The 15160-nt window shown below is 51.0% G+C and overlaps 5 protein-coding genes across 5 annotated transcripts; all 5 read left to right on the top strand.

The window, feature by feature from the left end:
• Nucleotides 1–490: 490 nt before the first annotated feature.
• On the top strand, nucleotides 491–5144 carry N7443_002827 (E3 ubiquitin-protein ligase SSM4; the record flags this gene model as incomplete). Its single annotated transcript, XM_056882883.1, has 2 exons — nucleotides 491–3521; nucleotides 3580–5144. The coding sequence occupies 2 exons, from the start codon at nucleotides 491–493 to the stop codon at nucleotides 5142–5144; spliced, it is 4596 nt and encodes a 1531-aa protein (XP_056744724.1).
• A 456-nt stretch (nucleotides 5145–5600) lies between these two features.
• On the top strand, nucleotides 5601–9574 carry N7443_002826 (uncharacterized protein; the record flags this gene model as incomplete). Its single annotated transcript, XM_056882882.1, has 2 exons — nucleotides 5601–8907; nucleotides 9099–9574. The coding sequence occupies 2 exons, from the start codon at nucleotides 5601–5603 to the stop codon at nucleotides 9572–9574; spliced, it is 3783 nt and encodes a 1260-aa protein (XP_056744723.1).
• A 1527-nt stretch (nucleotides 9575–11101) lies between these two features.
• Nucleotides 11102–11614, top strand: N7443_002825 (uncharacterized protein; the record flags this gene model as incomplete). The annotated part of the gene is made up of 1 exon (XM_056882881.1): nucleotides 11102–11614. The coding sequence occupies one exon, from the start codon at nucleotides 11102–11104 to the stop codon at nucleotides 11612–11614; it is 513 nt and encodes a 170-aa protein (XP_056744722.1).
• A 718-nt stretch (nucleotides 11615–12332) lies between these two features.
• N7443_002824 (RTA1 domain-containing protein) lies at nucleotides 12333–13384 on the top strand (the record flags this gene model as incomplete). The annotated part of the gene is made up of 3 exons (XM_056882880.1): nucleotides 12333–12531; nucleotides 12592–12684; nucleotides 12750–13384. The coding sequence occupies 3 exons, from the start codon at nucleotides 12333–12335 to the stop codon at nucleotides 13382–13384; spliced, it is 927 nt and encodes a 308-aa protein (XP_056744721.1).
• A 674-nt stretch (nucleotides 13385–14058) lies between these two features.
• On the top strand, nucleotides 14059–14316 carry N7443_002823 (uncharacterized protein; the record flags this gene model as incomplete). Its single annotated transcript, XM_056882879.1, has 1 exon — nucleotides 14059–14316. The coding sequence occupies one exon, from the start codon at nucleotides 14059–14061 to the stop codon at nucleotides 14314–14316; it is 258 nt and encodes an 85-aa protein (XP_056744720.1).
• Between the last annotated feature and the right edge of the window lie 844 nt (nucleotides 14317–15160).

Below are 15160 nucleotides of genomic sequence, written 5' to 3'. Positions count from 1 at the left end.
TCAGAGACATTAGAAGGATGTTTCAGGAACCTTGGGTACCTGGTTTATAGAAAAAGGATTGTTTGGTCCTCGGACATCAGTGAGGTCATCGGTGGCACATGGTGGCAGAACTACGCAATACAACGTGACGAGGTCGGTGTGGGATGAAACCGCGCGTAATTATAGTAACTTTAGTAATACCCGTACCAGATGACTCAGCCAGCGGGAAAGTGCAGCGGCTCTGGAGAAAGTTAAGGAAGTAGCTGCCCGCAACTTGGAGATCCGCGACTTGTGATTTGGAGTAACCATCTTGTCCAGGTAGGTTTGCATGCCCTTGAAGCAGCAATTGTCTAATATAACCTGTGATGACACCCGCTAGCCTCTCCTTCCCTCCGACGCTCCTCCCGTCAACCACCATCGTCCCCCTCTTGCTTATCATTGACAGGAAGGAGCATACGATGAGGATCTGGTGAAAGACAATTGAACGTCGATTCGACGCCCCTCTTGCACTATGGATATGTCCGACTCGTCTCGCCCTCCCGCCATGTCGACTTTTCCCGACATCATGAACGATCGCGCTTTGGACGAGAGGGAGAAGGGTTTCGAAGACATGGACACCTGTCGGATCTGTCACGGCGAGGCTGTTGAGCCAGATGACCCCCTCTTCTACCCTTGCAAATGCAGTGGCAGTATCAAGTTCGTTCACCAGGCCTGTCTGGTGGAATGGTTGGCTCACTCGCAGAAAAAGCACTGTGAGCTCTGCAAGACACCCTTCCGCTTCACCAAGCTCTACAATCCGAATATGCCCCAGACCTTGCCCACACCTCTCTTCATCAGACATGCCGCGATCCAATGTTTCCGGACGCTGGTGACATGGATGCGCTTCCTCCTTGTGGCGTTTGTTTGGTTGGGATGGTTACCATGGTCGATGCGTGCAATCTGGAGAGCATTGTTCTGGCTCGCAGACGGCCGCTGGTCGGCTAGCGGAGCTGCTCAGCAGCAACTTATGGAATCTTCACAAGAGGGTGCTACTCAGTGGGCTGGAAATGGGACAGCGTCAAATGCTATATTCAGTTCGATGGCTTCGACGGCTGCAACTGCTACACCGTTACCGCAACCTCCAGCAATCAACTTCCCAGCCGGTGACCCACTGATGCTCACTCTGATCAAGAAGATCATTCCGAACCTTTTCCTTCCCGCCTTTTCATCAACTGCTGGACTGAATGGCACGAGTCTGAATGGCACGACGGGCGTCACAAAAACCCGATACCCATCGTGGCTGTCTGATGTGAAATTCCTCAACTCGCTGACACGCTATCCGACCATCAACAACATGATCATCGATATGCTAGAAGGCCAGCTGATCACTCTTATAGTCGTCATCGCTTTCATTCTTCTCTTCCTGATTCGGGAGTGGGTGGTCCAGCAACAGCCCATGGCCAACATTGCGGAGGGAGAGCGCGAAGCGGCAGTGCAGCTCATTGCCAATGATCGGCTTAACGTGGAATTGAATCGTGCCAACGAGCTTCACGAGCAACCCAACCGGCTCAACGAGGACGAAGCTGCCAATCGAGAGGCTCGACTACGCCAGCCTCTAGAAGAGCATGAAGGATTCCCTGACGAACACTTCCCACAACGGTCCGCTACACATTCACCTGCGCCGTCATGGACCGACTCCGATGACGGTCTTCCTGCGCTTGAAAGAGAGGTGGCACCTCGCGATGTTCTTGCCAGCGATCATTTCTCTGGTAACGCTGAGATAGAATTTGGCAGCCCAGCTTTCGAACATCAGGAGCAGACACCCCATCCTGGTGTGACAACGTTCCGTGATCTCCTAGCTCGATCAAACGGCGATCGTGGCGAAATGCTGCGAATTATACGGGAGGAAGGCCTTGAAGACGAGCTTGACTGGATAGTCAACGCGCTTACTGGGCCAGGCGTGAACGAAAATGTTGCCGGGCCTTCAAACCAAGACTCTCAGCACTCTCCGAACGCATTTAATGAGGAGCACGATGCGTCCGCACCCCAATTGCCCGAGTATGAGCAATCGCCTTCTGTCGCAGACCCCAGCGTAGATTTATCTACCGGTAACGATCTCGGGCCCACGGACGCTCAGGACACCCAAGACAGCCCGAGCATTCAGGAAAACGAGCCACCCAAAGGGATTATGAGGCGACTTGCAAACTGGTTCTGGGGGGATCTCACTTTCTCTGAGCTTGATGATGCAGAAGCTCCTCTGGAAGATGATGCGCGCGTCATCCAAGACCCTGCCCTCGAAGACCCGTTCGTGCCTGTCCAACCTCGTGCGGAGGATCAACCAGTTGATGTGGTTGCAGATGCCGCAGCAGCCGAGGTTGATCCCGACGGAATCGAAGCAGATGATTTCGACGGAATTATGGATCTTATTGGCATGCAAGGCCCGATCTTCGGATTGTTGCAAAATGCCGTCTTCTGTGCACTTCTGATTGCCTTTACAGTGGCCATCGGCATCTGGCTGCCATACTTGTGGGGCAAGATTGCCCTTGTTCTGCTTGCCAACCCCTTGGAACTAATCGTCGGCGTGCCGATGGCTGCTGTTACGGTGGTTGCCGACATCGCTCTTGATACCTTGATTGGCGTTGTAGGCTATGTCATGTACTGGCTGAGCTTTGTCTTTAAAGTTGTCCTTAGTCCCTTCAGCGCCTTTGTCCCTGCCATTGATTGGATTCCACGCGGCAAGTCCGTTACCAGTGCCTCGCTGTCCCTCATCGATGCCAGTACCAATCGCCTCAATAAAGTGGTCAAGGCGTTCCTTGTCTTCCACGAGTCCGATATTCCTATGTTTTCGGTAATATCACATCAGGCACTCAAGCTTCATCAGGCGCGTATTGGGTCGGTCTTCCAATTCGCCTTCGACACCGTGAAGTTTATTTTGCACGACTTTCCACTCCGCCTCATCACCCTCGGACTCCCAGGGGCTCTTTCCTTCGACATTGATCTGTCCCTGTTGCAAAAGACGATATCTCAGACTCAGCAACATCTGGGCAGCTTAATCAAGACTCCTCTTTTTAATTCTGGAAGCAAGCTGATGGATGCCGGCGCGGCAAGTGCAGCAGAGGCCGCCAAAGCAACCATGTCTGTCGACTATGACCTGGCTGTCTGGGATACAAAGGATCGGGCTGTCGCCATCCTGATGGGCTACACGCTTGCAACAACGGTGGGCTTCCTCTACCTTCGGATCACTGGACTCATGTCAGGGGCCAATCGCGGGCAAAGAGTTGAGGGCATTGTAGCGGAAGTCCTTCTCCAGGCAGGCGGAGTTATGAAGGTCATTCTCATCATCGGCATTGAGATGATTCTGTTCCCTCTTTACTGTGGTACATTGCTCGACCTTGCCTTGCTTCCTCTATTCTCTGACGCAACCGTGATGTCGCGCATCGCATTTACGGTCTCTTCGCCACTTACATCGCTTTTCGTCCACTGGTTTATCGGTACATGCTATATGTTCCATTTCGCCTTATTTGTGTCCTTGTGTCGGAAGATTCTGCGAAGCGGTGTCCTCTGTGAGTATCCGTTTGAACTGATCATGTCTATCCTATCATGTACTAACGCCGTGTGCAGACTTTATTCGCGACCCAGACGATCCAACTTTCCATCCGATTCGCGATGTCCTTGAGCGCAGCATCACTACGCAACTCCGCAAGATCGGATTCAGTGCCATGGTCTACGGTGCACTGGTCATTCTCTGCCTCGGGGGAGTAGTATGGGGACTCTACTTTGCATTTGACAGTGTGCTGCCCATCCATTGGTCCTCCAACGCTCCTATGCTCGAGTTCCCCATCGATCTACTGTTTTACAATTTCGTCATGCCATTGGCAATTCAGTCCGTCAAGCCCTCGGATGGCCTGCACGACTTGTACAACTGGTGGTTCCACAAATGCGCTCACTACTTGCGCCTCAGCAATTTCTTCTTCCCCGAAAGACATCCTGAGGAAGAGGGTTACCATGTCCGACGTACCTGGTGGAGCTTGCTGTCCGGAAGCAAGGGTGACTGGGAACATCCAGTTATCGGAGAGGAGGAACAGGCTGCCGCAGAAAAGGAAAACCGTGAAACATACTTCCTGCGGGACGGCAGATACGTTCGCGCCCCTGCTTCTGACCAGGCCCGCATTCCCAAGGGAACGAGGGTCTTTTTGGATGTGACTGAGGACAATGAACGTGTCGATGGAAGCCCCGATCCCGACGATGGCCTCCACGGTCGGACCAGCAATATGTTCACCAAGGTGTACATACCTCCTTCCTTCCGGACTCGCATCGCCGCTTTCATTCTCTTGATCTGGCTGTTTGCCGCTGCCACTGGCGTAGGCATCACTATTGTTCCCCTGGTCATTGGTCGGAGGATTGTCGCGCTGTACTTCTCCAGTCCCGTTCCAGTGAACGACATCTATGCCTTCTCCTGTGGACTGTGTGTGGTTGGTAGCCTCGCTTACGTTGCCCTTTCATGCCACGCCGCGGTGCTAGCAATGAAAGAAAACCCGGGCTCATACCTGCGATCACCCCAAGAAATGGGCCAGGTTGGTCTCAACTTGGCAAGGGATGCGGGCCGCCTGCTGTACATGTCGGGTGTCTTGGTTATCTTACTCCCGACATCGTTTGCAATACTGACTGAGCTATACATTCTCATTCCAGCACACACCTTGATGGGAGATGGTTCATCCCATGTTGTCCACGTCGTCCAAGACTGGACACTGGGGGTCCTATACGTGCAAATGGCGATCAAGTTGACTCTGTGGCATCCTCAGTCCCGGCCCGCCGTCGTTTTCTACCGCATATTCCAAGATGGTTGGTTGCGACCTAACGTCAAACTTGCGACGAAAGCTTTGGTGCTTCCTCTATCGCTGTTTACCGCCGCCGCAGTCTTCGTACCTCTGATACTAGGCGGGGCGTTGCGGTGGACGATCTTCTATACACAAAATGAGGCGCAGTCCTTGGTCTATCGCTATGCATATCCAACGACCCTGTTAGTTGTGTTGGCCGCGTGGACAGTCCACCTCATTCATCACCGGGTGGCGATCTGGCGTATCAGCATTCGTGACGATGTATACCTAATTGGGGAGCGTCTGCACAACTTCAGCGAGAAGCGCGCACGTGATGTCGGAGTATCGCGACGAGTGATCACAGGATAGAGGCGGCTCTTTACCTTTTGTATTCTCCACTTTTGTATTCCACGGAATCGCATCCAGGCGTATATCACTTCTATATGTAGATAATCTGAATCTGAATCTGAATCTGAATCTGATAAGTAACTAGTGATCATTCGAAAAAATATGCTGCTGCCTGAGGCCTGAGCTTAGACAACCCAAATCTAGGTGCCTACCACGTGACCCACCTCTATCCGCAGGCGGCAAGATGATTGGTTAGGCAACAGGATTCCACCAGATCGTCCCGCGATGCTCGTCTATCGAGGCCCTTCATCGCCATCGCCAGGCACCCATTGTTCGTTTTTTTCGTCCTTCCCCCCTCCCCCTATGGATTCTTTACCCTTTTGCGACTCACGATATGGGATTGTGAATCTACGCGACCCTTTCTTCGAGATTTAAAGCGTCGAATCCCTCTCCGGTCCTTATCGAACCACTATCGCCATGTCCGTCCTGCGCGGAGGAAGTGGGTTCCTCCAGCGCCGCCTCACGAAGTTGTATACCGACACAAAAACTTCCTGCGAAAGTGTTACTACAGCCTCGAAAGCTCTTGACGATCCTGAACTTGTCGCCTTACATACCAGTTTCCAGAAACAGCGAGACCGTTTGCTGGCGTGGGGTCTAGACTGGAGTGACGCTAGCGCCGCCCAGCCCAATGATATCGACGAGTCCCTGACCGCGGCTGGCTTCAGCGATGTCGTCGAGAGTGTCATGTCCTCAATTCAGGACCTGCTCTACAAGGCAGAGCAGGTCCAGCATATCGATCCGCCGATTCTCCCGTCCAAGGAACGGAGGGTGGATACGAAGGATAGCCTCGGCAGCTTGCCACTGAAGACACAGTGGACCGACGATGATATCAGTCGTTCCAACACGCTCCTGAGCGATTTGACAGCATGCATCGATACTCTCTATGATCTTTCTCGTTCGCGACGTGAAGCGAGCATGTCGAGCAAGTACAACGCCACCGCGCGCTCACGACCGAACCCTACCTCTCCATATGATTACCCTTACGGCTCCTTCTCAGACTCAAAGGGAAAGGTTCAAAGTCCCAAGCAGATGATCGACCCTTTCAATTACTCCCCCTCCACCACTAAGCGCGATTTCAGCAACACTTTCGTCTCCCACCCTTTCGTCATCGACCGATCGGCCTTGCAACTATACGGAGCGACCCACGATAACAGTCCCCCACCATATGAACCAGTCGCAGCGTCTTCAAACTCTCGAGCCATCGGCCGCTTGAAGTCCTCGGCTATTCCGTCCGTCATTGGCACGTTCAAAGAATCTCATGTTTCTGCTCTTGTCGAGTTCATGCCGATGATGGCTGAATCACCTATGAACTCAAAGAATGTGAGACTTGAGAAGCTCCAGAAGTCGCTTGATCAATTGCTGCAAAACGCCAGGATCTCCCACCTGGGCCTCCTGCGCTTCCTCGGTTACTCTCTTGATGAGCCTAATGCCCGTTATGCCTTCCTCTACCAGATGCCCGTCGATTACTTCCCCTTCCTTCAAAACCCCAGTGATCTTCTCAAGGAGCTCAAGCCTGTGCCCCTAGTTGCTATGCTTCCATCGGCAGAAGACTATCGCGAAAAGCGAATGCCGAACCTTGAGACTCGATTCCGTCTCGCCTATGACTTGTTGATGTCTGCTCTGCATCTCAGAAGTCAGAATGCTGTGCACGGTAATATTAACAGCAGCAACGTCATTTTCTTCCCCGGTCGCACTGACGCGACGAACGAAGAGGGCGGCCTTTCGCCTGATCTTCGTCGTGCTTATTTGACCTCTCCAGCCCGGTTCTCAGGCGATGGCCCTACCCCGGAACCCATTTCTACCGCAATTTATCGCCATCCCGAAGACAAGAGAAGTGTTGAGGAAGACTCTGCCTGGGCATATGATCTTTACTCTCTGGGTCTTGTCTTGCTTGAGATTGGGTTGTGGGCACCAATTGGGCGGCTTTGGAAGATGAAGTATGATCGCACATGGTTCAAGCACCGCGTGGAAGATCTATATATCAAGAAGCTTGGCGCCAAGTGCGGTACTGCATACATGCAGGCTGTGCAGCTGTGTCTCGATGCACCCAATTTCCATCTCTCCACACAACCTATGACAGATCTCTCACTTCGCGTGCCTCAGATTTATCATTACCCCGTTCTTGACTTGTCAGATCCCGATGGAACGTTCTCATTCTCAATGAACTTCATGTATACGATCTGCAAGATCTTATGGGCATGCAGTCGTATCGACATCTTCAACGCTCCCTCGGCGGAAGAATTGGACGACTGTCTGCCTCTCGCTCTGGTTCCGACTCCCGAGCCAACACCTGCGGAGGAGAAGCCTGACCCATACATTGCTGCCCGTCAACCGAGCAACTTGGATAAGCAGCTTCCCTCGATCCCAGGTCAATGGGGTGCGGTGACCGAAGAAAAGAGCATGGACAAACCCGCCAAGAAACGTACCGTCAAGCGCATTCCTAATATCGAGATCCCCGACGAACACCTGCAGGAATGGAATTTCCAAATGATGCCGCAATTGAGCCGACTTCTCCAGAAGATCCTCAAGGAGTCGTCGGAGTCGTGCGGAGCCTCTCTCATAATGACTGGAGAGTCACCTGAAACGGCACGCACGACTATCTGCGTAACCTGCGCTAGCGTCAAGAAGGTCCGATCGGCCTTGAAGAAGCACTTCGTTCTAGGTCGGGACGATTGGGATCTCATAGTGATCCGCGGCGATATTGAGCGTTCCAAAGTCCCCCGCAACAAGCGCCGCAAGCCTGCCAAGACACGCCCGAATGGATCAAATCAAACTCCCTTTCGCCAGCGAGAATTGAATCCCTGCTATCAGCAACGGCCTCTGTGTGGTGCATCGATTGGCGCTTTCCAAAATGAGGAGCACTTACCTCCTGTTTCCTATGGTGGTGCCGTCCTTGTCGATGGCTTACCGTACGGATTGACGGTCCACCATATGCTGGAGGCCCCCAGTGATGATGAAGACTCTGGGAATCACGAGCAAGACGCTCCAACTCGATCAGCAGGCAACTATCCCAGAGATACTACAAATAATCCCAACCAAGACCTAATCTACGCACACGGCGAGGATGATCACTCTGAAGCCAATCTCGACCTGGTGGTCTCAGACCCCGAGGACGGTGATGACACGTCAATATCGCAAGGTGACGGCGAAGACGAATACTGGCTTTCAGATGAAGAATCCTCCGATGATGACTCTATTGACGGCGATGATAACGACGATGACGATGCTGCTTCCATCGGCGATACTGCTGGTATCGAACCTGGTGAAGAGCCGCGATTACTGGTCACCCAGCCAGCCATTGACGACGTACACGATGATTTTTTTCCGTCCCCCGAGGACCGTGATGACGAGCATCTTGCCTCCCATTCCCTAGGCTATATCCATGCCTCATCCGGCGTGCGACGGTGGACACGGAAAGGCATCAAGCACGAAATTGATTGGGCTCTCATCAAAGTTGATGAAGCCCGCATGGATCCTCGCAATATCATCATTGAGACCAGCTCGGCCTTGCCTGTCCGGCCTGGCATGGGACGAGCCGCTCCTCCGCAACCCATCTTTCTCAATCAAGTGGCTCGAATGGAGGAAATGGGCGGATTACATGTTCACTGTTGCGGCCGCACAAGCGGGCTACAAATCGGCCAAATATCCAAAGCTATGACAATAGTCAAGCTACATGGCCGACACTCATTTTCCACAAGCTTTTGTGTCAACGGGAACTTCGGAGGTAAGCGGCACACTGCAGACTATGTTTATGTTTATACGATCCTTAATTAGATACCCTTGTTTTCTTTTCTTGCCATACCCCTCCTGTCTCCCTCCATCAAGCCGGTAGACCATAATCATCATCGGGTCTCAAGACTAGAACCATTTGTCACCTGTTGTATTGAGTAAAATCAAGCTAACATGGCTTCACAGTCCCCGGCGACTCTGGCGCATGGGTATTCGATAGGTCCACCGGCCGCGTCTGTGGCCATGTCCTGGCATGGTCTGAGAAGAGCAACACGACCTACATCTCGCCGATGGAAGTCACATTCGAAGACATCGCCCGCACCCTCAACGCTTCCCTCGTCTCCCTCCCCGGCGACCCATCCCGTCCAATGGGCTACGCCGGCCCTACCAGCCAACCTCCGGGCCAACACCGCTACCATACCCAGCAACTGCCGGGCGACTTTAACCGTCTTCATGTCGGGTTACCAGTGCCTCCTGGGCCGCCTCATCCCCAGTATGCGCGACATCCTCACCACCCGGGATTCGGCTACCCTCCTTCGCATCCTCCTCCACCTCCTCCAAGGCCCGGTAGTAGGGAAGCTTCTGTCTTTCGAGGCCCCGTGCCTCCTATCCCGCCGTCATTGTTGACGGGTCCGAGGAATATTGAGCGTCAGCTCGCCTGATTTCGATATATGATATGATTATGTTCGGCTGGACACATGGTTCTGTTATGATGATGCATGCTTATGATTTATATTGGTGAATACCCTGGGTGGAACAGCATGCTTGATGGAGTAAATTAAAATTTTATCTTTACTTTTTATTTCTTTCCCTTTTGTTGGTCAACTGCACATGTGGGTGACCGCATAGGCTCATCTGTAGCTCCCAAAGAAAAAAGGCAATGTCTTGCGCCTGTTGATACAGGCATCTTCGAAAGTCCATACTTGGATCTAGGCAGCCTCCAAGTACAGGCCAACAGGTAAATTTAGTTGCGCAGCCATGAGCCATTGGCGTGGGGGCCAAGATACTAACCTCAAAACGGTGTCAGCATCTTCAGCGTCAGCATCATCAGCGTCAGCATCACTTCCAGCCTCTTCCCTGTTCGGGCTACATGGCCAGTATGCGTCGACGAGCAGGCGGCACAAGATCCAGGAAAGGCTGCATTACTTGCAAGTGCGTCACAAGACGACCTTGCGTATCAATGAACGCTACTAACACGCGATAGACTCCGTCATGTCAAATGTGGTGAAGAGAAGCCACAATGCAGCCAATGTTTTCAATCGGGATTTAAATGCGAAGGGTACAGCGACGCATCGCAGAAACAGCTTCGTGAGCAAAAGAACCAACCCCAATCTCTCCAACGGCGCCCGATAGATCTGGGGGCGGATCAAGCCATGGTGCTGGTCCCTGGTAACAGGGAAGAGCGTCAATACCTCCATTTCTTCAACACGCAGGCGACTCGCGCTCTTTCCGGTTTTTTTCCTTCTGATTTTTGGAATGTGTTTCTTCCCCAGCTGAGCCATCACAACTCCACGATTCGGCATGCTGTTACAGCCGTCGGCGTGACGTATGAGCAAAGGGCACTTCAGTTGACGGCCAAGTCAAGCAGATCCGAAAGTTTTGCTTTACAGCAATACAATAAAGCAATCCAGAGTTTTTCAGAGCAATTGTCTCATCCACAGACTCCGAATGTGGACGTGATATTGATAACATGTGCTCTCTTCATATGTTTGGAGATGCTCCGGTACGATCCCACCCGAGCTATGGATCACATCAACGGAGGACTACAAATCCTGCAGTCGAGAGTCAATGAAGGGAGACCTGTAATGGTGAATAGTTTTGACCGACATCTTCTTCGACTCTTTCACCGTCTCAATATCCAAAACTCACTCTTCGGTCGGCCTCTGTTGTCATTGGATCTCCCACGGGAGATACCAAACATCTCCAGCCTGGGCAAAGCGCTCGAATTTGAAAATATCGAACAAGCCCGGGAAGTCCTGATTACCATAACGAACCGCGCGCTATATCTTATACAGTCCATCAACTGGGTGAGACCCATTGTACCTGAGCCGGTGCATCAGGAACGATTGCAGAGAAAAAGAGCGTCAAAAAGAGAATTTGAAACGTGGCTCACTGCCTTCGAAGCGTTGAAGCGCAAGCCACCCCAAAGCGTGGGAATCTCAGACCCTCGAGCACCCCTGCAACTCATCATGACTTACCACGCATCCTACTTTTGGCTCTGCAACTGCCTAAGCCGAGACGAAATGGGCTATGACGCCTACTATGCCAACTTTGAAGCTATCGTCACCAGCGCAGAACAAATCATCGCACTCTGCTCCGACCCCAAGCTCGTTTCCTTCACTAAGCCCTTCAGCATGGACGCCGAGGTAACGCCTCCACTTTGGTGGACGGCTTATAAATGTCGCCATCCGGTATTAAGGCGGAGAGCCATCGATGCAATGAAGCAGTATCCCACACGAGAAGGCATGTGGGAGATGAAGCGACAAGTGATGGCTGTTGAAATGATTGTGGAGCGAGAAGAAGCTGCTATTTCTTTTTTACCTGTCGAGAGGCGACTCCCTGATGACGACCATCGGATTTATGCCTGGGTCTTCTGGCCAGCGGGGGAGTCGCTTCTGGCTCCGTGTCCGTATCTCGTTATTTCAAAATCTGATATTGTAAACGGAGTAATAAGTCAGCAATGGCAGGACATGTATTGGTGATGTCTGGATGTCCATGTTGTTTTGGCTTGTATATAAAATTGATTGACACCACCCTTGCCAGTTTCTAAAACACTATATAAATGGGAACACCACTTTCGTCCCTACACCCGAATGGTTCCGATGTAGAACACAACAGCTCTGGACCCGAGTTATGCGCTAGCTGCAATATGTACATCCCCCGCCACCAAATTTGCTATACGGAGGGGCCAATCGTAAGCGGCGCCGGGTCCGATAGCCCCGCCGAGATGAGGCTGAGCTGGGCCCAAACTGAGATTGTGCCGCCTAAGTCCAGATCGTCTGTGCTTTACGCCGTAATCAATCATATCTCAAGATGGTCTATGTAAAAAGTGGATATGCTCCCCTGCTTACTGTGTCCAGATCCTTCTCGGCATCGGATTACTTAGTTGCAGCTATTTCTAGACTTACAGGTACACAGCCATGCCGACACGTGGGATTCAGAGAGATTCATTGAAGAATCCGTGTTTTAAAGTGCGAAGTCTGAATAGGCTGAAGCTTTTGTTTGCTTGCGGTCAGAAGTTTGAGGTATGTATCTGTAATTATATAAGTCATGTCGCTTCCTTTGTTTTGAGGTTTCATCTTGCTTCAGCCATCACGATCTTCCCAGTTTGATACGCCCAATTGTTTCTAAAAAAAACTACTTCTATATCCTGCCTGCTTTATACATCGCTCACACTTCGTTTCTCATCTGCCTACCAACATGACAACTCCTGATGAAAGCCTCTATATCGGCTGCAAAGCCCACGTGGATGGTATTCAGACTTCATACGGATACGTACCATCAAAAGCAGCAGGCATTGCATTCTGCGTGCTCTTTGGTCTATCCATGATCGCTCATATCGCTCAACTCTGCTGGAAAAGAACATGGGTGTACAGTGTCTTTGCTATCGGATGCTTGGGTAAGCAATCACTCCAAGTTCCAACGTTGGAAGGACATCTCGGTAGCTAATACTGCAAAGTGGAATTGATCGGATGGGCTGGCCGTACCTGGTCTGCTGAATGCCCATATAACTCGACTGCGTTTCTCATTCAGATCTCAACTTTGATCATCGGTAAGCAAAAAGTCTGCCTAGAACTCGTGGTCTCCCTCAACAGCTCCTGATCATGTACACCCCAGCACCGACCTTCTTCACGGCTGGGATCTACGTCCTCCTCGGCAGATTAATCCGACTCTACGGTCGTGAATGCTCTATACTCTCACCGAAGCTTTACCTCTGGATTTTTTGCACCTGTGATGTTGTCTCACTGGTCATCCAAGCCGCTGGCGGTGGCATGGCCTCATCCGAGTCCAACAACAAGGGCGATACCGCCCCAGGCACAAATACCATGGTCGCTGGTATCGCATTCCAATTATTCTCAATCACAGCTTTTGTTGTATGCGCCATTGACGTCTTCCGCCGTGTGAAGCGCCTTGGTATGCTTAGTATGGCAACTAAGGGTCCACTCCGCCCTCTTCTCGCGGCCATGGTGCTTTCCGTTATCTGCATCTATATTCGAAGCATTTATCGTACCATTGAGTTAGCTCAGGGCTGGCATGGGTATTTGATTACTCATCAGTCTTACTTCATTGGAATTGATGGTGTTTTGATGGTGATTGCTGTTGGCGTCTTTAATATCTGTCACCCTCGGTGGTTGCTGCCTTCGGAGGTTGATTTTACGTTGCCGAAACATCGGCCATCTGAGTCGTCTCAGTCTGAGACGCTAAACTTGAATACTATGACAGGCTTCAAGGGTTATGGAAACAACAAATAACGATCCGAGATTAAGTTCGGGGGACGTGGTATTTTTGACTGTGCATGTTTGGAATCTAGATATTTGCCTATTGCGGCTATAGCCAGACTGAAGTTTTATGACTTTCTAGCATCATTAAAGAAGATTTGAAAATTTGAACTTTCTCCGCTGGGTTTGAGTGACGTTCAGGATCTTGATTATCCTGGGATCAATTTATTGGCTCATTTAATGGCTCATTTAATGGCTCACTTAATGGCTCACTTAATGGCTCACGGGGCTCTCAGTGGAGCCAATCACTAAAAGTGCAAGCCTATTCTCCGCCCTGCAACAGCAATCACAATCACATCAGCCCTGTAGGGCTGAAGCTTAGCGGTTTTTTCAAACTTAGATTGTGGAGGAAACAATTTCTATATGAGCCTATTGGTGGGCTATATCGGGCCCCAGTGGTTGATTCACATAGTTCTAGCAGGCCTGTATCACGATAACCCATCACCCAACCACAGAGAGACACTAAGCGCTCCCTCGTCCAAGACTTGCCATTGAGAAGACAACAGAGAATTTCCAGATTATAAAACTCCTCCGGGCTCACCCTCCGTGGGAAGTTTTCGTCAGCGCACCACTGAAAGCTCCGACTAAACAATAGACTGAGTTCCGAGTTTCCTTCAGTCTTTCTCAAAACCACTAGTGTCTTCAAAATGGGCCTCATCAAGATTCTTCTCAAGGCTATTCTCATTCCCATCGTCCTTCTCGTGGTTGTCACCGTCGTTGTTATCGTTCTCATCAAAATGCGTCGCGAGAAAAAGGAGGAACAAAGGCAGATTCAAAACCACTCGTTCCAGCCACCCCCTATTACTCAATGGGCATATGACAATTACCCTCAGAAGCCACTGCCGGTAGTCTACCCTGCAGCTACACCGGGTCAGGTGGAGCAAGGCATTGTTCATGCACAATAAATGCGTGCGTGAAAATGATCCTGTTCTTATGAAAATTGGCTAACTCTGCGGGTCTGTTTAGGCGACAGCAATCATAAACATTGGTATTTCCATAGTTGGTGGTTCTTATATGACTATCTTCGTTTGAACATTAAAGCTCGAATGTGCACTGCCGTTGGGGTGGGAACTTGATTGAGGATACTTTCCATTTGTTTTTGATCCATATCTCCAGATAGCTATTTTCCTGCAAAGTTTTAACAATTGTCCGGCCCAATTCATCCCAGAACCTTCTCGTATATCTTGTGGATTGTGAAGCTTTGGTAACCTCTATGGCCGGACATGGTCGATGGCAGAAACGTCGTTGCCTATCCCGGGGTGATGAACGTCTGCATGTTCCAGACCGGGGTTTCTCAGGGCGCCAAGGGGGAACCCACTCTAAATAAAGACGCTATGGTGGTAAAACGATGGTAGGCAACAGTCAAAGTATCTAGAATCCTTCTTGCAAGTGTGATTGGGTTTGACTCCAATGCTGGAGTGTGCATCCGTGCTTCGTCCCGCTACGGTCATAGGGCTGAAACCCACAGGGACGGTCGGGACTAGTCTCACCTTTAGTGACGCCCGTCGCTAGCACGAGGTGACAATGCCTTCTTAGTTGCATTAGTTTCGTGGTTATCTATGGAGTTTGACTCGAGTTGGATAGCTGGTTCTCTGACCAGAAAGGTTCTCCTGGGGGTGGGTATGTCATATGGGTCTTTCTGCGTCAAAGCGACGCCTTTCCGAGAGCCTGTTGTAGCTGACCATACCTTGAGTATTTTGACTTCTGAGATAGGGAAATATCATTGTTTTTGCCCGAATCTTTCACTAT

The sequence above is a fragment of the Penicillium atrosanguineum genome (assembly GCF_028827265.1).
Source record: "Penicillium atrosanguineum strain IBT 20685 chromosome Unknown utg000002l_segment0_segment0, whole genome shotgun sequence".
NCBI lineage: Eukaryota > Fungi > Ascomycota > Eurotiomycetes > Eurotiales > Aspergillaceae > Penicillium > Penicillium atrosanguineum.
Note: the sequence above shows the minus strand (reverse complement) of the source record. Positions and strands in the feature narration are given on the sequence as shown.